Raw genomic sequence first — 24,018 nt, 5'->3', positions numbered from 1 at the left:
GTACCAAGGATATACAGGAAGAACCTGAGACCCCTGCAGAGTTAAGCGTAAGGAACGCTGACGGACACTGTTACAAGAAAAGGGTGCTCTGAAAATCATCTGATGCTCTTACTCAGTAAAACTTTGGTTAAAAAGGTTACAGCGTGAGACACAGCAAGCCGAGGCCCCATAATGCATTCGGAGAACACCTACGGCATGGGAGAGACGCACGGACTCTGCGGTGGCTAAAAGTCACTGACCTTTCAGAGGTAGGATCTGCACAGTTCAGAGGATATTTGAGCTCAATAACATCTCCATTCTTCTCCTTTAACTGCCCGTGGTGTTCCATGTAATACTGGACCAGCTCAGCCAAAGTGGCAAACTTCTCCCCTCCATACAAGTCATAGTAGTCACCGGTGTTCTGAATCTTGATGTGGGTGACAGCTCCATTTCTTCTAAAATAGTCCATCAGGGGACAAACAGAAACTAAGAAAGAGCTATACTGGTAAAAATGGATCTCATCATTCAATAGCAGATTTCACCTAAACACGGAAACACACCCAAGAAATCAGTTTACACTCCTGTGACAAATGCAGTGAGGGAAATAACCACACAGTCAACCACGTCAACACAAACAGCTCTGTTTATTGCTTCCTTTCCCTTGTACAACTTCTATTTTGAAAGTCTGACCTATCGCGGGCGCCTGGCTGGCTCTGTCGGTCGGCGGAGTGTGCGGCTCTTGATCTCAGGGTTGGGAGGTTGGGTCCCCCGTTGGATGCAGAAATTACTTAAAAATAAAATCTTTGAAAGACTGGCCTGTCAAATTGCATATATTAAGTGACAGTAATTTTCCTCATCATTAATTAATCGAGACACATATACTTAAGTTCAATTGCATCTATCTTATAATCCAGTAAATCTATTCATAAGTACTTTGCTCCCCCCCCAAATGAAACTGTATGGCTGTCAGAAGACTTGTATAAGAATGTTCACTGTAGCCTTATTTGGAATACAAAAATATTGGAAACTCAAATATTTATCACCACAATGGATAAACAAATAGTTGTATACTCATACAACAGAACACAGCAATTAAAAACAAAACAACACTGATATAATAACATGGATGAATCTCAAAAATATTACATTAAGAGAAAGAAGCCAGAGGGCACCTGGCTGGCTCAGCTGGGAGAGCATGTAACTCTTGGGTTCAGGGTTGTGAGTTTGAGTCCCATACTGGGTATAGAGATTACTTAAAAATAAAATCTTTGTGGCGCCTGGGTGGCTCAGTCAGCTAAGCGTCCAACTCTTGATATCGGCTCAGGTCATGATCTCATGCTTCATGGGTTTGAACACCACTGTCAGTGCTGAGTCTGCCTGGGATTCTCTCATTCCCTCTTCTCTGGCCCTCCCCTGCTTGCATTCTCTTCCTCTCTCTCAAAATAAACAATTTTTAAAAATCTTTAAAAAAAAAAAGAAAGAAAGAAAGACTCTACCATCTCACAGACCACTTATTAAACACAAAAAGAAAAAGGCACCTTTACAATGGGAAAATCTGGCAAACACCTGAATCAAGTGTTTAAATTGAACACCCCCAAGGGGCGCCTGGGCAGCTCAGTGAGCCACGCATCATACTCTTGATTTCAGCACTGGTCATTATCTCATGGTTCGTGAGTTCAAGTCCTGCATCCTGATTGGGACTCTCTCTCTCTCTCTCCCCCTCTCTCTCTGCACTCACCCTCCTGCTCTCTTGCAGCTCTCAAAATAACAAAATAAAATAACACTGAACAGCCTTGAAAAATGGACCGGGCAGGCCCCATGTGCTTCCCGCCGTGAGATAACAGGGAGGGCCTAACACCGCCTCTGTGGTGCACTTGCCAAAGATGTGTCATCTGAATTTAAAAATGAGGAAACGATCAGCAAATTGAGATTGAAGGACAAGCTACAAATGACCGGCCTGACCGGCCAAAAAGCCCGAAGGGAGAGAAAAAAAGAAAAGGTCAGGAGACAGAGACCAGAAACATAAAATCTGAATGCAATGAATGGTCCTTAAGTAGATCTTCCTGAATCTAGTGTGGGGTGGCGGGCGGGGCACAGGATGTGACAGACACTTTCAATTACTTCAAAAGCCATTACTGAAATAACAAGGGAGATCTGAATATGAATGACATATTAGATAATATTACTGAAGCAAGGTTAAAATGTATTACTTATAATAACGATTACTTTTAAGATACTGAGTTTCTTTTTTTTTAATGTTTATTTTTGAGAGAGAGAGCCTGTACACGCGGAGCAGCAGCAGAGAGAGAAGAGGGCAGAGGATCTGAGGGACTGAGAACACAGAGCCCGAGGGGGGGCTCCAGCTCACAAACCGTGAGATCATGACATGAGCCACAGACATGTAACTGACTGAGCCACCCAGGCGCCCCCGACACATGATTCTGTAGTTATACAGGAGGGTGCTCCTGTGTATCAGACAGACACACTCGTTTTTCTGTTTGTCTTTCCCAAGTAGGCCTCTTGCCCAGCGTGGAGCCAACACCGGCCCAAATCCATGACCCTGATATCAAGACCTGAGGGTCTGACTCTTGATTTTGGCTCAGGTCATCATCTTGTGGTTCATGGGCTCAAGCCCTGCATCACACCCTGCATCCCTGCACTTTGAGCCTGGTAGGATTCTCTCTCTTTCTCTCTGGCCCTCCCCTGACCACACTCCCTCTCTCTTTCTCAAAATAAATAAACTTAATAATAAAACAAAATAAAGGTGAAAACAGAGGCGCCTGGCTAGCTCAGTCGGTGGAGTGAGCAACTCTTCATCTCAGGGCTGTAAGTTCGAGCCCCACATTGGGTACAAAGATTACTTAAAATTACAATCTTTTTAAAAATTTTAAAGTAAAATAAAAGAGGGGCGCCTGGGTGACTCAGTCATTTAAGCGTCTGACTTCGGCTCAGGTCATGATCTCGCAGTTCGTGGGTTCGAGCCCCGCGTTGGGCTCTGTGCTGACAGCTCAGAGTCTGGAGCCTGCTCTGGACTCTGTCCCCATCTCTCTATGTCCCTCGCCTGCTCACACTCTGTCTCTCTCAAAAATAAATAAACATTAAAAAATAAAAGAAAAGGCACACATGCCAACATGCTGGCAGGTGACAAGAATGTGGGTACCCACTATATTCATCTTTCGACATTTCTAGAAGCCAGAAAATTTCCAAAATAAAGATCTGAGGGGCAAGGAAAAAAAAAATCCCACCAGTTCTCTAGTCCCAGGTCTGCCGCTGAGCACCTGCAAGCCTAGGTTACTAGCGGCCTCTGGGTCTCCACCTACTCACCTGTAAAATAAAGAGAACTGTGGTGCTTATTCATAGGTTGTCGGGAAAATTAAATACAATGATGTGTGTGCAGGGCCCGGTACATATGTCAGGTCCTCAATCATGTCTGCTATCGCCATCATCATCATCATCATCTACTCTCCAACCAAACTCTTCCAGCTCAAATATGACGCAAGGCTGAAGTCAGAGGGCCGTGGTGATTCAGGCCCTGGGGACTCACAAAGACCCACTCCTTATATTAAAACACAAGTAAAAGCTAAGGACGGGGGCTCCCCCAAAACTGGTCTGGGCCAAAGAGAGATTTCCCAAGTCCCAAAGGGATCCTAAATACACCCACCACGGTTCATCCAAGCCTCTACTGTGGATTTTCCGTTTGTTTTACATTGTTTTGAACGGTATGGCCAACTTCCTATTACAGGTCTCTTTGAGCAGGCGGGACAGTTTTTCTAGAAACTGACTTTCTCTTATAGACTTATTCCCCTTACTCTAGATGATTCCAGGAGCTATAACTCTCCTGCCTTCTCATTTTGCTTTTATTATTACTATTTTCAAATAAGTAAAATGTGTTGACCATTTAAGATGTTCCAAAACATCTTAAACATAAAAACAACTCCATGTCTCACAAGAGAGGACTAGATAAACTGTGGTAGGTTTACATCATTTGAATGTAGCCATTAAAATTAAAATTAAGAATTAGATCTCTATGTACCAGCACAGACCTCAAAAAACTTAAAAAAGAAGTTGCGGAATAAGAGATACATTCTAAGGCCTGTGTATGTGGATTCTAAAAACACACAAACCAACTTTATATTGTTCACAACAGCAGCAAGACAGTGCAAGTATAAAAACACATTCAGGAAGGATCTATGCCAACCTCTCGATGGCGGTTTCCTCTGGGGAAAGAGGGAGGGGATGGCACTGGGCAGGGGAACACACGGGGCCACAACTTCCTCAGTGATATTTTATTTCTTGAAAAAGAAAAATGATCTGAAGAAAACTCTTCAAAAGCATTTTTCCCACTAAGAAAGCAACAGAAGGAAGAGGGAAGACGCAGGCAACCGGGTTCAGGATGTGCGGCACGAGGCTCACACGCTGGTGGTGGTGATGCTCTGCTCACCTCACCCGTGGGGGTCTCTCAGGGGAGAAGAAAGGCCCCTCATGACGCCCCTTCTGCTGCACGCCTGCGCGCGCATTCTCAGGAGGCCTCGCCTGAGGCCCGAGAGCAGGCTCCAGTCGCACCTGACCGGCGGGCCAGGCCTCACCAGGGGCCGGCAATGAGGGTAGCAAGTGGTCCTGGCGTGGTCTTCACATTTCTTACCTGAAAAGCCCTCTCGGGGTTCTCCTCTTCCTCCCACTTACCTGACAGAAAGGGTGAAGTCTCCAGGGTTACTTTTACTGGGCCTCGCCAGAAAGCTGCCATCAACCCCTCTTGTCAACAGCAGGTTTTCTGCCTCCACGCCAGTGATGTTTGGGTGAAACCATCTTGAGTGAGAGAAAAATGGAGAGAGCCGTGAAAACCAAAAGACTCTGTCAGCACTGCTTCCCACCCCGTCACAGCAGAAACGCCGAGGGCGAGAGCAGCGAATAAGAGTACAAAGCCAAGGGCGCCCGGGTGGCTCAGTCGGTTGGGCGTCCAACTCTTGATTTCCGCTCAAGTCATGATCTCGTAGTTTGTGAGATCGAGCCCCCGCGCTGGGCTCCGCGCTGACAGGGAGAGACTGTTTGGGATTCTCCCCTCCCGCTCTCTCTGCCTTTCTCCCACCCCCCAATAAATAAACTTTAAAAAAATCTTTAGGGGCGCCTGGGTGGCTTAGTCAGTTAAGCGTCTGACTTTCGCTTGGGTCATGATCTCGCGGTTCGTGGGTTCGAGCCCCGCGTCGGGCTCTGTGCTGTCTGCCAGCTCAGAGCCTGGAGCCTGTTTCAGAGTCTGTGATTCCCTCTCTCTCTGACCCTCCCCTGCTCATGCTGTCTCTACCTCTCTCCTAGAAATAAATAAAACATTAAAAAAAAATTTTTTTTTAAATCTTTAAAAAAATACAAAACAAGACCTTCCTTCCTCTTCCCCCCTTCTCCTTGGTCACGCCCCCTCCTTGACTTCCTCTTGGCAGGAGCCTAGCATCCTGCTAGCCCAATGGGCGGGACTGGGGGCACGGTCAGTGGGACTGGGGTTGGGGGTCTAGGTATTAAGCCAAGCCCAAAGCCCAAAAAGACAGTCCAGGAGATTGAACGCGTGGAGAAGAATTAAACAAGTAAAGAAACTAATGAATAAACATATTGAGGATAATGAGAGCCAGGCTTCTCATTCAGGGAGAAAAGTCCAAATAAACTCTGGTGTTAGATTAAAATCGGAGGCAATATAAACTCTAGTTTTTAACGTCCATGTAGAGGTAGATATGGAAATACAGATGGAGGTTTCTATGTAGGTATATGTGCATCCGTGTCACGCATACATATTTTCCTAGCTCCTTCTCCTCAAAGGGCCTGGAAGCAATGACACCCCAGTAGCCATCAGCATAACCAGCACCCTTATCATGGTTTCTAAACACTGTCCTCCAACAAAAGGAAATGGATTCCTTGCAGGAAAAGCTGATGCCAGGTCTGGGGCACTAAAGATGAGCTTGGAACGCCTTCCTGTGTCACAGAATCCAGCTCCAATGAGGACGTGTCAAAAGGATACGAGAGCCAGCTTAAAGGGACTCCTACCTGCCAAATTAGACAATTCGTACTTCAAAATTTAAAAAATGAGAGACACCGGGGGGGCTCGGTCGGCTGAGAGTCCTACTTCGACTCCGGTTACCATCTCGTAGTTTGTGAGTTCGAGCCCCACGTTGGGCTCTGTGCTGACGGCTCAGAAACTGGAATCTGCTTCAGATTCTGTGTCTCCCTCTCTCCCTCATGCTTTGTTCTGTCTGTCTGTCTCTCAAAAATAAACATTAAAAATTTTTTTGAAATAAAAATGATACTAAAAGAGAAAAGACCATTGAATAAAATAAGAAACCTAAGAGTCCAAATGGATATTAATTCTTTTAACTAATTAAGGTTCTTCCACAAGTATAGAATAACGATATGATACAGAAATTCCACTTCTGGGTATATACCCAAAAGAACTAAAAGCAGGGACTCAGAGGGAGATTTGTATACACATGTTCATAGCAGCATTACTCATAACAGCCAAATGGTTGAAGCAACCCAAGGGCCTATCAATGAATGGCTGGATAAGCAAAATGTGATTATATACATCAATGGAGTATTATTCAGCCTGAAAAAGTTAGAAATTCTGCCACACGCTACAACACAGATGAACCTTTAAGACATTATGCTAGGTGAAACACAGCAGTCACAAAAGGACAAATACTGTAAGACTCTACCTCTATATGATGTACGTAGGGTGGTCAAGTCCAAAGAGACAGAAAATAGGACGGTGGCTGTCAGGAACCGGAGGAGGAAACGGGATTGCTGGTGGCTAGCAAGTGCAGAGTTTCAACCGGGAAGATGACAATGTTCTGGAGATGGATGTGCTCAGTGATTGTACATCAATGTGAATGTGCTTAATGCCACTTAAAAATCATTAAAATGATGTGGCATCTGGGTGCTTCAGTAGGTTAAACGTCCAACTCTTGATTTAGGCTCAGGTCATGATCTCATAGTTTGTGAGACTGAACCGTGTTGGGTTCTGCACTGACAGTGCAGAGCCTGCTTGGGATTCTCTGTTTCCCTCTCTCTGCCCCTCTCCCACTAGCGCATGCTCTCTCTCTCTCTCTCAAAATAAATAAATAAATATTTTAAAAAGTTTTAGGGGCACCTGGGTGGCTCAGTTGGTTGAGCATCCGACTTCGACTCAGGTCATGATCTCAAGGTCCATGGGTTTGAGCCCCACGTCGGGCTCTGTGCTGACAGCTCAGAGCTTGGAGCCTGTTTCAGATTCTGTGTCTCCCTCTCTCTCTACCCCTCCCCTGTTCACACTTTGTGTGTGTCTCTCTCTTAAAAATAAACATTTAAAAAAACTACATGGGGACAAAGGGAAAGCTCTTTGCAGTAGAATCACAAAGAATGATACATAATAAATACAGGAGTAACAGAGTTAGGAAATCACCATTTGGTAACTATCACATGAATAGGTCAGGCAAGAACCGTCACAGGGCACTAAAACTAGTGGGTGAACATCTCAGGAAGTACAGGGTATTTACAGGAACTCAAAGTACCTCCCCATGAAATGTTTATTAATTACTAATTAATTAACAAATAAAAAATATTCAGGGGTGCCTGGGTGGCTCAGTCGGTTATGTGTCCAACTTCGGCTCAGGTCATGGTCTCGCAGTTCTTGAGTTCGAGCCCCACATCAGGCTCTGTGCTGACAGCTCAGAGGCTGGAGCCTGTTTCAGATTCTGCATCTCCCTCTCTCTCTGCCCCTCCCCCACTCTCACTGTATGTGTGTGTCTCTCTTTCTCAAAAATGAACATTAAAAATAAACAAAAAAATTTTTTTAATACTCATGAACTTCACAGTGGAAAATCTGACAGATAACTATCTTAACCAATTGATAAAAGTTAACACCACCAGTTATGGATTAAACTGGCATCATATGCCTCCTGACCTCATGCACTGGGAAGAACAAGTGCCATTTCTGTGATAGTCCTGCCAAAAATGCATCATCTGATCTGATTATGAGGCACATCAGAAAAACCCCAATGAGTGACATTCTACAACATCAGATGGAGATAGAAATTTAATGATATCATTATAATGTGAATTTCCTGATTTTGACAAGTGTACTATAAATACATCTATGTTTTCAGGAAACACACACTGAAGTATTTTATTTTTATTTTTCTAATGTTTATTTTTGAGAGAGAGACAGAGCACACATGAGCAGGACATGGGGCAGAAAAGAGACAGAGAATTGGAAACGGGCTCCTGCGCTGTCAGCGCCCTATGCAGGGCTCAAAGTCACAAACCATGAGATCATGAGCTAAAGTCCACACTTAACCAACTGAGCCACCCAGCGTCCTTACACACTGAAGTATTTTACACTAACAAGACAACATGTCTGCAACTTACTCTCAAATGGTTCAGAATAAAATTATACATACAGTATATATACACGTGGGGTAGGCAAATGTGATACAATGTTAGCTGGCAAATCTCAGTAAAAACTAAACTAAACTTTGCTTACAATACTTGTATAAATTTGAAATTAGTTCAAAATAAAAAGGTTGTGAGGTGGCTGGGTGGCTCAGTCGGTTGAGCATCCGGCTTCGGCTCAGGTCGTGATCTCACCATTTGTGGGTTCAAGCCCCGCGTTGGGCTCTGTGCTGGTAGCTCAGAGCCTGGGGCCTTCTCCAGATTCTGTGTCTCCCTCTCTCTCTGACCCTCCCCTGCTCACACTGTCTCTCTCTCTCTCTCTCAAAAATAAATAAACGTTTAAAAAAAGTTTTAAAACACACACAAGTAACAAAGTCCACCATGAATGCCCCCCACTTCAGAGGATTTCTCTTTGAGCTTCCAGTAAGATTTCTTTCGTGGATTCTAAAAGTCACCAACATTTGTGGTAAAAAGAGTAATTTCTGAAGTCAAATTACCCAGGGCCTTTATAGGCTAATTCAATACTCCCAGGAATATAAGTCAATTATTAAATATAGAGCCCTGGTACTGATATGCAAATGAACTTTTAAGAGACTTCTCAGCAAATATTGGCCCAATGAGAATGTCTTACAACAGTGAAAGAGAGAGAGGAAGCAAGAGTGAAAAGCTGTTGTAAATCATGCACTACGGACTTGGACGGTTCCACAGCACTGCGGGAAGTAGATTTAGTGCCTGCTTTGAGAGGGGGGATAGCTAGGGGCACCTGGGTGGCTCAGTCAGTTAATAATGTGTCTGACTCTTAGTTTCAGCTCCAGTCATGATCTCAGTTTGTGGGTTCAAGCTCCACATTTGGCTCTGAGCTAGCAGCACAGAGTCTACCTGGGATTCTCGCTCTCAAAAATTTAAAATTCTCTCTCAAAACTTTAAAAAGGGGAGGGGGCACCTGGGTGGCTCAGTCAGATAAGCATCCATCTCTTAACTTTGGCTCAGATGATGATCTCACAGTTCATGAGTTTGAGCCCCACATCAGGCTCTGTGCTGATGGCGTGGAGCCTGCTTGGGATTCTCTCTCTCCCTCTCTCCCTGCCCCTCCTCATCTCATGCTGGCTCTCTCTCTCTCTCTCTCAAAATAAATAAACATTTAAAAAAAGAAGGGGGATAGGTAATAGGTACAGGGTTTTTGAGTGATGAAAATGTCCTAAAATTGTAATGCAGCATGTGAACTGTATGCTTTAAATGAACCAATGAACTGTATGCTTTAAATGAACTGTATGCTTTAAATAGGTGAACTGTGTGGTAGGTGAATTATATCTCATTAAAGCTGCTGGGAAGGGAAGGGAAGGGAAGGGAAGGGAAGGGAAGGGAGGGAAGGGAAGGGAAGGGAAGGAAAGGGAAGGGAAGGGAAAGGAAAGGAAGGGAAGGGAAGGGAAGGGAAAGGAAGGGAAGGGAAGGGGAAACCGGGATAATAAAGAGAGGGCTTACTAAATTCACTCATTCCACAAACACTGTGAATACACAGGGGCTGAGGACACACCAGTTAACAGAATAACATCCCTCTCCTCAAGAGGGTTTCTTTATAATGGAGGAGACAAAAACCAAAAAATAAAATAAAAGCAAATATATAAAATGTCAGATGGTAATAACTGCTACAAGAAGCAGCAAGAGGGGAATAGAGAATGAGGGAGATGCTACTTTTTTTTACTGTTTACTTATTTGTTTGAGAGAGAGAGAGAGAGAGAGAGAGAGAGAGAGAAAACACATAAACACATGCACCCAACATGGGCCTCAAACCCATGAACTGCAAGATCATGATGTGAACTGAAATCAAGAGTCAGATACCCGACCGACTGGGCCACCCAGGTGCCCGAAGGAGGATGCTACTTATACAGAATACACAGGGAGAGCCTCAGTGATAAGGTAACATTTGACAAGACCTGGAAGAAGTAAGGCAGCAACGTGCCCGTATGTAGGAAAGGAGCATACTAGGCAAGGAGAGGAGCAAGATCAAGGGCACGGGACCGTATTTGACATGTATCCACAAAGCCAGTGTGGCTGGAGCACAACAGGCAAGGGACACACAGGCAGATGAGGCCAGTGAGGTCATGAAAAACCAGAAGACACAGGGCCATGGAGACGCTGTAAAAACGTCAGCCTGTATTTTTTATAAAATGGGAAAGGGCTGGAGAGTTTTAGGTGGAGGAGCGACATGATCTGACTTATATTTTTAAATCGCCTTTCAAACTACCATGCAGGGATAGCACCCAAGTCAGTTAAGAAAGCTACTGTGATAAATAATCTGCACAAGAAATGATGGGAGCAAGGACCAAGGTGGCCGCGGTCAGAGGAGTGATAAATATCCAACCAGGAATATCTTAAGGGTAACCAATGGGATTTCCTACGGGATTACACATGGGATGGGAAGGAAGGAAGGAAGGAAGGAAGGAAGGAAAGAAAGAAAGAAAGAAAGAAAGAAAGAAAGAAAGAACCAACCAACCAAGAATCTAGGTTTGGAGCCTAGACAACTAGAGGGTTGGAGATATGGAAAGGGTTGGGAGAGGAAAATTAAGTGCTAGAGATGGTACGTGTGGAATTTGAGAAGCTTAGTTATCAGAGTGTTGGAGCACCCTAAGCACAAAATGTTAGATATTACTGACAACCATATTAATAAATATAAGATTGTTCTGACAAGAAATAATCAGGAGAGGCAAGAATGCACACAGAGGTTCTCAGCACTCCTGCTGTTTACATTAACGGAAATTTATTTTATCTTTCATTTTTCCTGTACCATCTCACTAGTGTTTTAGGGGAATCTGAACGTCATTCTCATTGGCCTAGAAAAAGAATCACAGGGCTCAGAACAAAAGGAAAAAATACTCGTTTGGGTTTTACTCCTCTGAGAGCTTATCAGAAGATAAAGATAGAATTTGGCCCAGGGAGAACTCAACCTTAATCTATATGCCTATCATCCCAGCATCCCATACTTTTGCATTCAGTATGATTACTTAAGTTATCCTTTTTTTTTTTTTTTTTTAATCTTGCCCACTTTCTTTGATCCCTGGTTCCCACCTGAGTCCCCACTGTCCTAGGGAATCAAAAAGTACTATTAGAGGGCTTCCAGATATTTCTAACTTTTCAAAACATACAGTGGAAATCTTACATTACCCCTCAATTTGTCTACCTACATAAACTAATTAAAATGTCGAATGCCTTTTGCTGGTGCCTGCAAAACAATTATGTTACTTAGTGTGTTAGGCTGAAGCAGGGTGGCATTAGGCTGCCTTCTACCAACAAAAAAAAGAAAGAAAGAAAAAAGGGAAAGCCAATTATTATGTAATAAATGCAGATTTGGAAACAATTTTTTTCAGAAGACATAATGCTGCCTTCTAGTAAAAAAAGAAGAAAAATGGGGAAACCAATTATTATATAATAAATGCAGGTTTGGAAACAATTTTTTTCAGAATATTGGGTTTAGGCTTAAAAAAAAAAAGAAAAGAAGAAGAAACCCCCCGGGTGAAAGGCTGGGAATCATGGCACAGGGCGGCAAAGCCTTATGGGTAGGAACACGGGCTGCAGCTAGACTGCCCTGGTTCACATCCCAGCTGTGTGTGGCCACGGGCCAGTTATTTCATCTCACTGCTAACGCATCTATAAAATGGGCAGAGTAACGTGCACATGTGTCAAACACACTACTGCCTCCACACACACAGACACCGCATCCTCCTGACCCACACCCTCATTTTTTTCACTGACTGCAACTTGAAGATCCTTCTATAGCAGCGTGTTCTTTTTAACAGCTACATGATACTCCGCCTTATGAATATACCAGCCAGGATTTAATTGCTATTATAGGATATTTACATTATGCCTGGGTTTCGTTATTACAAACAATGCAGCACAACATATCCTTTACAATCACCATTACACACTTTTTCAAGGACATCTCCAAATTACATTTTCAGAAAACTGCTTTGGCAAGAGTTTGCCTTTCACTTTGACAAATCTCCCCAACTGCACTCAAAAGAAGGTACCAGTTTCAACTCCCATAAACTGAGTATGAAAGACCCTGTTTTCTCTCACTTTTGCCAATACTGCATATGTTACCAAATTTTTTCATCTTTGTTGCTCTGATTCATGGAAAAAAAGTACCATTCTAGTTTGCATTTCTGTGTGAGACTAAGCACTTTTTCGTATTTTCAAAGCCCCTTTTTCTTCCTTTTCTATGAGTCGTCAGTTGGTCACAGCTCGTTTTCTCTTGCATTTTTTTCTTCCTGCTGATTTACAGGAAGGAGCTCGTGATACAACCAGAAAATGATCCTTTATTATACGTGTGGCAAATATTCATCTTAGCTTTTGCACTTTTCACTCTGTGGTATTCTTTTTCCACAGAAATTCATCGTGGCATGGTGAAATGTATCAGGTTTTTCCTTTATGATTTCTGGGTTGCTCTCTATACTTAGAACAACTTAATTCACAGCACTGTTGTGAGACAAAAATAAGACACATATAAAATGCTTAGCACAGAAGCAGCCCTTAGAGTTTCACCTTTGGAAGTAGGAATTTTCTTTTTAGTCAGAATAAAATACTCACCAAAAGAACAGAATATCACAGGACCCTGCAATGTGTGACCCCAACCTCTCTTGCTCTGGTGACCTGTTTCCCCCGAATATGCCCATGTGGCCAAGCCTGCTTTTCTCCAGGGTCAGATGCTCCCACCCTTCCTTCTCACAGCACGCTGAGCTTCCCCTAAGTGATACCAACATGAAATCTATTCCTCCAACCACCAGGTTAAAGGCTGGAAGGGCAGCTCACAAGGGAGAGAGCCTGTCTGTTTCAGCTCCAATGTGTAATGTGTACCTCCGGCTCCAAGCAAAGGGGCTAACGCAGGATTCCTCAAATATCTGTGGCTACATGGGAAGGACAAGAGCAGCCATAGGGTGGGGGAGCCTGTCACTGCCCTCCCACATTCACAGGTCACAGGTGGCGTCACAAGGGGCTGTCAGGAGAGACACAAGTGTCAGATGACAAAGGCTCTTATCAGACCTGCCCCACCAACTCTTTATTTGAAGAAAAAGATGATTATTTCTAGTACTTAGTCAATCCTTACCCAATCTGTAAGTGCTAAGGAGTTTATCTTCCCCAATCTGTATGTTCTTACAATTTTAATAAGAATTTCCAAAGCAAATGTCCACCAGCGCATGTGCAATGTGTCCTAAAGCCTCCTCATGCACTTGAAAACACTACATGTGGCTATTCTAACTAAGTTAATATCAGTAGGGAAAGAACTACTCGGTCTAATTCTTTTCGTCTCTGTTACCACTCCAGCACCTACACAGCCTGTCACCCAGCTGTGTTCTGCGGCCCTCCCCTGTAAATGCGCAGGTGCTCATAACCAGGGTAACAAATACATATTAAAAAAAAAAAGACCACAGCTGCTCAGGGTTCTTTCTACGGGACTACAAGCTACAGTAGACCATATTGGGTAGCCCTACAAACAGACCCCATTTAAAGCAATGAAATTTTACATTTAATCGGGCCATTAGAGGAAAAAAAGTCTGGCAACCAGGACTATGATGGATGGAACATACACTGTTTACTTTTAAGCTCTGTTTAATTTAGGAGTCAGAAGGAAATATAATTTTTCTATTAAATGTATTTTTTTTAAATCATAGCTATGTTCTGGATTTGTTTTTCCCTTCAACAGAGCCAATAAGCATACACCTTTGAAAGAAATACTATCTAGCGGCGCCAGGGTAGTTCAGTCAGTTAAGTGTCTGACTTCAGCTCAGGTCATGATCTCACAGTCTGTGAGTTTGAACCCTGCATTGGGGTCTGTGCTGGCAGCTCTGAGCCTGGAGCTGCTTCAGATTCTGTGTCTCCTTCTCTCTCTCTGTTCCTCCCCTGCTCATGCTCTGTCTCTCCCCCTCTCAAAAAAATAAATAAATACATTAAAAAATTACTTTATTCACTAACATGAGTTATATTTTTCTTTCTTTCTTTTTTTATGTTTTATTTTTGAGAGAGAGAGAGAGAGACAGACAGACAGAGTATAACCCGGGGAGGGGCAGTGAGAGAGGGAGACACAGAATCTGAAGCCAGCTCCAGGCTCTGAACTGTCAGTACAGAGCCAGACATGGGGCTCAAATTCATGAGCCATGAGATCATGACCTGAGCCAGAGTCGGATGCTTAAACGACTGAGCCACTCAGGCACCCCAAGGATAACTTTATTCTTAGAATAAATACTGAAGTATTTAAGGGTAAAAGACTATGATATATGTAATTTATCCTCAAATGTTTGGGGGGAAATGATAGAATATTTTATATGTGTACTTACACACACATAGAATGTAAAGCAAATGGGATGAAAAGCTAACAGGAGTGCATCTGGGTAAATGGTATGCCATCTACATGTGTATTCTTTGTACTATTCTTATTCTGATAACTTTTCTCTAAGTTTGAAATGAATCCCAAGTAAAAAATAAAAATTATTTTAAAATTTTCTGAAACGTCCATGTGCTAGAGTCACCAGCATGCCTTACATCATCAGTGAGTTATCCATCCTTACCCCTGAAGCTGGCTGTAGTAGGTACCAAAAAAGGGATGACAGAGAGAAAAAAATAAGACGGAGCGGAGAATTTGCAGTGAGATAGAGTATGGAGACAGAAAGAGGGCAGATTTATAGTTTTACCACCAAAAACATTATATATTTAAATAAGAACTTACAAATTATAAAATAAAGATCTCCCCATGTTTATTACACATACCTTTCTTCAGCATTTGTGCACTAGCTCTGATAGCAAGGGCAAAGTAATGAGGTGTTTGCCTTCGTGCGTTATGGATGATAAAAATTACTGCTACATTTACTGACTGCCATGTGCCAATTCTGAAACTCCAGAAACCAAACTTTTAACCATTACATTCTGCTACTTATTTCTAGCCACTTCTAACAGCAGGATCTAAACCCACACATTGTCCTACCGCAACCTCATGTTCTCACTTTTGCATATTTTACAGGAATAATGCTTACGCAGTATCCTGCTGATGCTGAGGACGCAAAAGACGCTACAAAAGTGACTTTCACTGCTAAAGGCGAAGCCCGGTCGACACCACCGACCCATCAGGTAGACTGGCAACAGGAGATGAGGCCGATGGTGGTCTCTTTACCCCTTTATTAAATAAACTATTATTTCATTTACAACTTACAATTATACCTATCATGTTATTAAGAGTGAACAGAGGCAGGTGATGTTTACAGAGGAAGCTCAGTAACCAGCATTTAGCACAAAGGCTGGACAGAGCAAGGGCTTAATAAACATTGGCTATCACCTTTGTTATCATTATTATTACTGGTGGAACACAGCAGGAAAGATTCTTCTCATGCATAATTATGTCAGTATCACAATAGGCCATGTTGACATACGTATCATTTATGTTACAATGCCTTTTAATAAACTTAACTTCAGCGTTTGAGGGCTGTCCCTACATTATTTCAAATAGCATATAATTAGAAATTAAAAGCTCTAGTCCATACCCTATCTACTTGCACTTTGATGAATTTTAAGCTCTTCTTCCTTAGCTGTTTTTTTCAAAAAGCACTTGTAATCACTGAAAACTTTTTCCCACTTACATGTAAAATTTGTGTTCAATCACTGACAATTCGGTGATGTGCAGGATGCTTATCACAAATAAGGAGAAGTTAGAGTTCACTCAATCCCTTAGTTCTTTGTGAGGGTAAAGACAAACAGTAGAATTAATAAAGTTAATATTACAAGGCTGGCCTCAAGGATTATAGACACTTGAAATGTCAGGTACTAAGGCCACACATCTCTATCCCTGGCCCCATCTTCCACCTGGTGTGGATGTAAATGGGAGAGTTTAGTCTACAAAAAAAAAAAAAAAAAAGGTAATGTAAATGCCCCTGTACTACAGGCAAATTACTAGAACTCCATTTGAGTTTATCAACAAGGTGATTAATATCATGGGTCCAGACAAGATGAGAAGAAACAGATAAATTCCCAGTCCTCCCTTGTATATAGTAGGCATTTGATGAATGGCTGTTGACTGAATTTGGAGAGAGGATAACAGACATGGGGAAGAGGATAGAGAAAAAGTCACATGGGAGGGGGAGAGGGAAGGAAGTGTCCCCCTTTTGCTCATTCTAACACCTGCATATCTGTCAGCCCCTGATGATCTAAATGGCCATCTTCTGGCATTATTATTTACTACGGATCTCAGCTCATACATGCTCTAGGCAGGGACCACCCATCCCTTAGAAAGAGCTGAGAGTGTGTATGTGTGTGCACCACCACCACTTGTGAAAAAAGAGCCACAAACCAGTGTCTAAAACAAAATGCCCAGAGGCTTCTGGGTGACTCAGTTGGTTAAGCATCCAACTTCAGTTCAGGTCATGATCTTGCAGTTCGTGAGTTCGAGTCCCACGTCAGAGTCTGTGCTGACAGCTCGGAGCCTGGAGCCTGCTTCGGATTCTGTGTCTCCCTCTCTCTCTGTCCCTTCCCTACTCACACCCTGTCTCTCTCTGTCTCAAAAGTAAATAAACATAAAAAAAAATTTTTAAATAATAATAATAATAAAATAAAACAAAATGCCTAAAACACACGAGCCTGAGTGAGCCTCAAGAAACAAAAGACAGAATCCCTACCTGCAGGGGACTTTACAAACCCACATGATTTGTTAGGAAATCACACCAGAAATCTAAATACCCTCCCCTCCCGACCCCTCCCCCGCCATCGTGAACACAGTCTACAAAAGCTTAGCTCTCTGCAGCTAGGAACTTATTTATGTCAAGTGAGTTTAAAAAAAAAAAATGCTGACAAACCAAAAAGAAAATACAATGATGCTGAATTTTTTGTTTTATCTATGCACCCTCTTCCCCCAGTGGTGTGGGGCAACAGTCAAGTAGGCCGATAATTTCAGGAACTTCTTCTCAAGACTGCCATGCTAAGAAGAGAATTTAAACTAGGGATCCAAAGTCTAATTTCAGTTTCTTGACTAAATATAAAGTGACACTGGGTATATCTTTCTTACCAGCTGCTCCAAAAAAAAAAAAGAAGGAAAAAGAAAATCATTATCTTCGTCCTTGGGGAGAAAGTTTATAGTTTGGTACTTCCTGCAGATTACAAGAATATTCCTCTTTTCTAATTAAATTTTAATATCCTGTAGAAAAAGGATAAGTCACGAAGAAAGGGCAGTCAATAGGGACCAACATTCTAACTGACAGAAGCTAGAAAAAAGTTGTTAAGGCAGCTTTTTAATGGTAGTGAATAGCTCTGTCTTTATGATATCTTCTCATGGAATTTCACTGGTCAGCATCATGACTCTGATGACAAGGCAATAAAAGCAAACTGCCTCCAAGGTTTTCTACAAATGGCTCCTGCCCGAGTTCAAAGCCTCTCTCTCGCTCGTCTGCTCTCCCTGAGTCCACTCGTGTCTCCTACAACCCTTTCTTCATGCGAGCCAGAGGGATATTTTTAAACTGACCAGCTCATGCGGCTCCCCGATCACATCCTTCTATGGCTTTACACTGCTCTTAAAATACAGTCCAAACTCCTCTCCATGGTCCACATGACATCTGAAGACCTGACAAGTTCCTGTGTGGTCCAGTCCCCACCAACCTCCCCAGTCTCCCTTTTGCTCTTCAAGTACTCCAAGAACTTCCCCACCTCAACGCTTGCACACCTTCTGTTTCCCAACGCCCAAACACCCACCTAGGGCCTAGCACAGCGCCTGGCACATGGCAGTCCCCCAACAGTTCTTGAGTGAGTGGATCAGCGTTTCAATAGAATGGTTCAGTGGGATGAAAAGACTTAAATCTAGAATACGTTATCTTTACAATAAATATATTATATGTCTGTATATGTATATATGTATGTGTGTTGTATAGACAGATCCCCGGGGTGTGTGTGTGTGTAAATATCAGCAAACAAGTACATATGTATTCTAAACAGAATATCTGTACTGATTAATTTCTATTTCAGTTCGGTACTAGCTTTATTAAACTCATTTGATGCCGGCACACAAGTCTGTCTCCCTCTCTGAATTTGATGCTCCTTGCAAACATGAACAGTACTATCCACGTTTCAATGCTGTCAAGGACCACAGCACACACAGGTTTACAAAATGCACACAACCCTCCAAAACTCAGTCATGAACTGAGCTGCAATTTAGGGCATCAGAACCCAGATCAGGGTCTCAAAGCCTTGGCTGCAGCACACAACTCCTCCAGGGCATCAGGATCTGCCTCTCCTTAAAGGTAAGGCAGGATTTGCCTTCCCTTAGAAACGCCAGCACTGGATGGCAAGGGCTGCCTCAGTCCCAAAGGGAAAGAGGAATAAGCACAGTATCCTATTGTTCTCTAGCTGCCTGACAGCATACACCAAGGCCCACTAGCAACAATCACAAACATGAACTGGCTCTGCTTTTTCAGGATTTTGTGTGACTCGCCAACAGTCTCCACGCTGACCATGTGCAAGAAGGGTAAGTAATCTTAGCGGTGGCCCCTGCGTTTGAGCAGCTCTGGTCAAAACTCTGAGCCGACACAGGGACACAGCATTAATAAAGACATCCCAGTCGCAATCGGAAAGGCACAGAACTGTCATTTTTCAGCAAGGCAAGTTTATTTACTCCCACAGGAGATAAACAAACATGGCCACCAGGGAGAGCCTGAGACAAAATGTACTTGACCTGCGACAGATAAACCAAAAGCCTGGAGTCTGAGAATGAGCTACATTTTCTGCTCCTCTCGGCTCAAGTCATCGTACATTATCTTTCAGAAAAGCAAAAGCAAATGTAAAGGATGTGCCGTATGCTGAAAGAGGGCTTGGGGAATACAGACAGTTTTGTCAGCTGAATAAGGCAGAAACTGGGCCCACAAGCAACCTCAAAAGCTAAGTTTGGTACTACGACCACTGAATTATGGGGGGGAAGGGAGTCATTTCATTATTCACTGCCTTCATTTCCCTACCTGTGATGTTGAGACTTATCAGGAAACTGAATATACTTACATTTAACTGAATGTATACAAAATCTAAATCCTAGACACACCACAAAGAATTATTTTGATTTAAATTAAGCAAAAACAAAATTGAGAATAGTATTGGTCATGCAGGAGTCAACTCAAATGATCACTGCCTCAGAAAGATCATTCTGAAACGCATCAAACTAACCACATTATCCCCATTTGTTTTTTATTCCTCGCGGCAGTTTTTACTCCCCGAAATTGTGATACTCATTCGAATGTTTCTTTTCTCTCTCTTGACCAGAAGAACAGCATCTTTGCCAATCTTCCGGCTTTATCCAGCTTGGTTCAATAATTATTTGTTGACTGAATTCATACTGAGGTTAAAAATAATTTGAAAAAGAAGAACAAAGCTGGAAGACTAACACTGATTTCAAACCTTATAATAAATCTATAATAATCAAGACCATGTGGTATTGGCATAAGGACAGACGACTAGATCAATAACATAGAATGGAGTCCAGAAACTGACCCACACATAAATGGACAACACATTTTCAAGAAAGGTGCAAATTCAAGAAAGACGGTCTTTTGAACAAATAGTACTAGAACCACCAGATATCCATATGCAAAAAAAGTATATGTGTGTGTGTGTGTGTGTGTATGTCTTTCTACCTCACAATATAAAAAAATTAACTCAAAGTGGATCATAAACCTAAAACCTTTGAGAAAACTTTTGAGGCCTTGGGGTAAGCAAAGCTTCCTCAGCATGATCCATTAAAAAAAACTGATAAACTGGACTTTATCAATATTAAAAACCTCTGTTCATAAACAAAAAACAAAACAAAACAAAAAAACAACCTCTGTTCTTCAAAAGAGACCAGTAAAAAATGAAAAGACAAGCTGCAGACTGAGAGAAAATATTTGCAATTCTGATAAAGAACTTGTATCCAGAATAAAGAATTCTTGAATCTCGATTAAAAAAACAACTAAATAAAAATGGAGGAAAATACTTGGTCAATTAGACATGTCACCAAAGAAGATATACAGATGGCAAAAGAAAAAAAAAAGCACATGACAAGATGATCAACATTATTAGTCACCAAGGAAAATACAAATTAGAACTACAAAGAGATATCATGACACACCCACTAAAATGGTTAAAATTTAAAAACTGACCCTATCAAGTGTTGACAGAGATGTGGAGTAACTGTAACTCGCATATGCTACAGGTGGGATTGTAAATGGTATAACCACTCTGGAAAACAGTTTGGCAATTTCTGAAAAAGTGAAATATACATGTACTGTATGATCCAGCCATTCTCCCCACCCCGAGAGGTATTTTGTTAAATACCTCTTATTCACATTCCAGCAGCTTTCTTGGTGAGGGCCAAACTCCAGAACCCAAATGGTCCATCAACAGGTGGATGGATAAACAAACAATACACCCATACAATGGAATATTACCAACCAATATAGAGAAATGAACTTTTGACACATGCTACAGCATGAATCTCAACATAATTACGCTGAGCATAAGACACCAGACATAAAGTTCCATGTCTATAAAATTCTAGGAAGTACAAACTAATGTGTCCTGACAGAAAGAAGAACAGTGGTCACCTGACAAGGAAGGGATTAAAAAGGAACAAGGAAACATCACAAGGCATGACGGATATGTTCATTACCTTGACTGTGGGGATGGTTTCAGCAGTGTATGCACATGTCAAACCATCAAACTGTACATTTAAATATATGCAATTTATCACGTGTCATTTGTACCTCAATAAAGGTGGTTAAAAATAATAAAAGAGACCTACAGTCTGAAAAAATAATAAATAATTCCAAATCTGACTTTTTAGGTGGCACACATTTCTTCTCGATAATAGAGGGCCAGAGAAAAGGCATGATCTCTGCCACTTGCTGCTTTGGCTATTCCCTGACTTCCCTGCTTCTACACTAACAAGCTGGACAATGTAGGGTCTATTACCACCCGGCCCCTTCCCCCTTCCCCACTCCCAACCCCCCAGTCTTTTTGTCTCCTAAAGAAGCAGATCCTTACTTGTCTGGAAGAGCAGACACAAGGAACAAAAGGTTCAATGACTATTTGACAGATTAAAGAATAGACAACTGTTTTATTTAAAAGCTCCCTAAAGAATTAGGACATTTGAGGCTATACACTGTTCTGTTGAACTGCAATTACATATTACCCAGATCTGTAAGCACTTGCCAAGAGACCTGTCCAAATCACTCACTTCTTAAGAGTTTTGGGTTTTCTTTTCTCTCCCTCTTTTCCTTCCATGAAAGAAAAGTGTGCAGGTGTATTTTGAGAAGACATTCCTAATATTTTGAAAGTTCTCATTCAAATAACCTCAACAGCTTGAGACAGTTTGCAAATGTCTAAGACAGTGATCATTACAAGACAATAAAGGAGAAGACCAAACAATGGGTCTTATGTGTGAATCGTATATAAAGAGTGGCAATGCAATATAACAGGATCACTATCTGCAAACAGTAAGTCACACTACAGTTTAACAACAAAATTAGGCTCACAAATGATTAACAATAGTTATGAAATAGTAATGGCAACATGGTGATTAATAGCGGAGTTTCAGGCTCCACCGCTTACCGGCTGAGTGACCTCAGACAAGTTGCCTAACTTCTGAAAATCAGTTTACTCATCTTTAGAACCAGGATGATAGTAATAATAATAAGAGAAATAATTCCTCTTCTCATAGGGTTAAAGTGAAGATAAAACGTTTTTGGTTTGCAGTAACAACTAAATAAACGTTAGCTATTAGCAGTATTATTACTCTGAACTTTCAAAGGATCTCATTAATTCACCAATCCTCCTTCTGACTCTTGGGTGCAAATCTTGTCATTTACTATAAGCACGTAACTTCTAAGCCTCAGTTTCCACATCCGTAAAACGGGGGCGATGAACGTTACCTAACTTTTAAGGTTGTGGTTAAGGATTAACTAGAGATACAGCTCCCTTCCCTCCCATCTCCCAAAGCGAAGACCGCGGAGGAAGGAAATACTTCTAATAGCAGCAGATACAGTCAGTTTTTCCATTTCTGGCACGTGAGGGGTGGGGGAGAGAGGAGGTGCAAAGAGCCACAAAAAGGGGTCAAGTTCCTGAGTGAAGCCCCCAAACGCGCGCGAAAGGCAGGGACCCAGAGCAGCTCGACCGTCGGGGGCCCGGCCCCGAGCAACTCCCTCCTCTCCCCTCCCGCGTCCCGGGCCAAGGAGCCTCCCCAAGTGAGCGGGGTTATTTCGGAATCACCATGAGGCAATTCTCATGAGGCAATGGGTCAGGAATGCGGCGCGCAGCCGGGCCGCTGGCGTCCGCGGTTCCCCGGGCGGCTCTACCTGCCCGCGTCCTGACCGGCATCCCCAGGGCTGCGGGAGCCGGAACTCGGGGAGGCAGGAAATGAATGGGGACCCGAGAGGTGGGGGCACGGTGGCGCCCGGCCCCCGGCCCAAGGAGGACTAGAAGTTGGGAGAGAGCCTGCCCCTGCGACCCCGGGCCGGAGTCCGAACCCCGGCCGGGGCGCCCCCTCCCGGGCGGGGCTGATCGAACGCGGCGGGAGCCGGGCCGAGGCCCGGGCCGGGCCCTCGGGGCTCCTCACCTCCGCGATGTCATGTTCCTCCCGCCCTCCGGCTCCGCGACGGACCCGCTCCTTGCTCAGGCTCCGCTGGGCCCGGTCACATCGGGCTGGCCCGAGGGAGGCCCGCTCGGGACCGGACGGGGGGCAGAGCCAGCCGGCCGCGCGCAGACCCCCCTCCAGGCCTGGGGATCCCGGAGACTATGCAGCCGCCCCCCAAACCCGGTTCGCTCCTCCTCCTCCTCCCCCGCCTATCGCAGCCGGCGCCGCCGTGACGTCACCCCGCGCGACGCCCGCCGCCACTTCCTGCTTCCAGGGCGCCCGGGACTGAGCAGCGGCTGGTAAAAGCAGTTCATAGGCGCGATGGAGCTGCTGCGACTCGCTTCCCGCAGCCCCTTCACCCTCCTTTGGATCTGGGCTGCAAGGCGCGCTGGCGTCCTCACTGCTAGGCTCCCTCCCAAGACCCGTTTGCATTCGCTCCCACCGTGTCAATTTCCACCCCTGCGCTGACTGCCAAGTCGAATTTCATTCATTTCGTTCCACAAATCGCCGCTTCACTTTTTAGCTGTTATAACCTTAGAAAAGTTGCGGAGCCTCAGTTGTTGAGTCTCGAGCTTCAGGTTTCTCCATTTCTTCATTTCTGTAGTAGAAGATAGTTCTGTAATTGTATTCTTTCCCTAGGATTATCATGAAGATTAAATATGCAAAATGCTTAGAACTAGCCCTAGCCTATTTAATAAGTGCTTTGTAATTGTTAGCTGGATTATCATTCTAATTAAACATTTGTTGAAAGTTTTCTGTGTGGTGGGCAGTATTTAAACTATGGGGCTATAGTAGTGACTTGAAAGACAAAAGTCCCTGCCAAAGTACTCAAGACAATACCGTACTTCCATCTTCCTTTCTTGTCTTTTCTCCATATCCCTTTACATTACCATTATAAATAGAATAGTTAAGTAAGTCTTCACTGAAGATGACATCTTGAGCAAAGATCTGATTCTGGAGCACTCAGTGGGAATAATTCGGGCGAATAAGTATAGGGAGAGGCAAGTGCA

At 43.3% G+C, this 24,018-nt stretch overlaps 1 protein-coding gene across 2 annotated transcripts in view; it reads right to left on the bottom strand.

Moving 5' to 3' along the window:
* PTPN11 (protein tyrosine phosphatase non-receptor type 11) overlaps positions 1-23,191 on the bottom strand; it is a 78,681-nt gene extending 55,490 nt beyond the window's left edge. For both annotated transcript variants that reach the window (XM_077747917.1, XM_077747918.1), the window contains exons 1-3: positions 22,991-23,191; positions 4,663-4,785; positions 240-434 (exon numbers count right to left, since the gene is read on the bottom strand). In XM_077747917.1, the coding sequence (XP_077604043.1) occupies positions 240-434; positions 4,663-4,785; positions 22,991-23,004 (332 nt within the window). In that variant the 5' untranslated portion in view covers positions 23,005-23,191. The remainder of the gene's footprint in view (positions 1-239; positions 435-4,662; positions 4,786-22,990) is intronic.
* Positions 23,192-24,018: the final 827 nt, after the last annotated feature.

The sequence above is a fragment of the Crocuta crocuta genome, unplaced genomic scaffold (genome assembly GCF_008692635.1).
Source record: "Crocuta crocuta isolate KB4526 unplaced genomic scaffold, BGI_CrCroc_1.0 scaffold29, whole genome shotgun sequence".
Taxonomy (NCBI): domain Eukaryota; kingdom Metazoa; phylum Chordata; class Mammalia; order Carnivora; family Hyaenidae; genus Crocuta; species Crocuta crocuta.
Note: the sequence above shows the minus strand (reverse complement) of the source record. Positions and strands in the feature narration are given on the sequence as shown.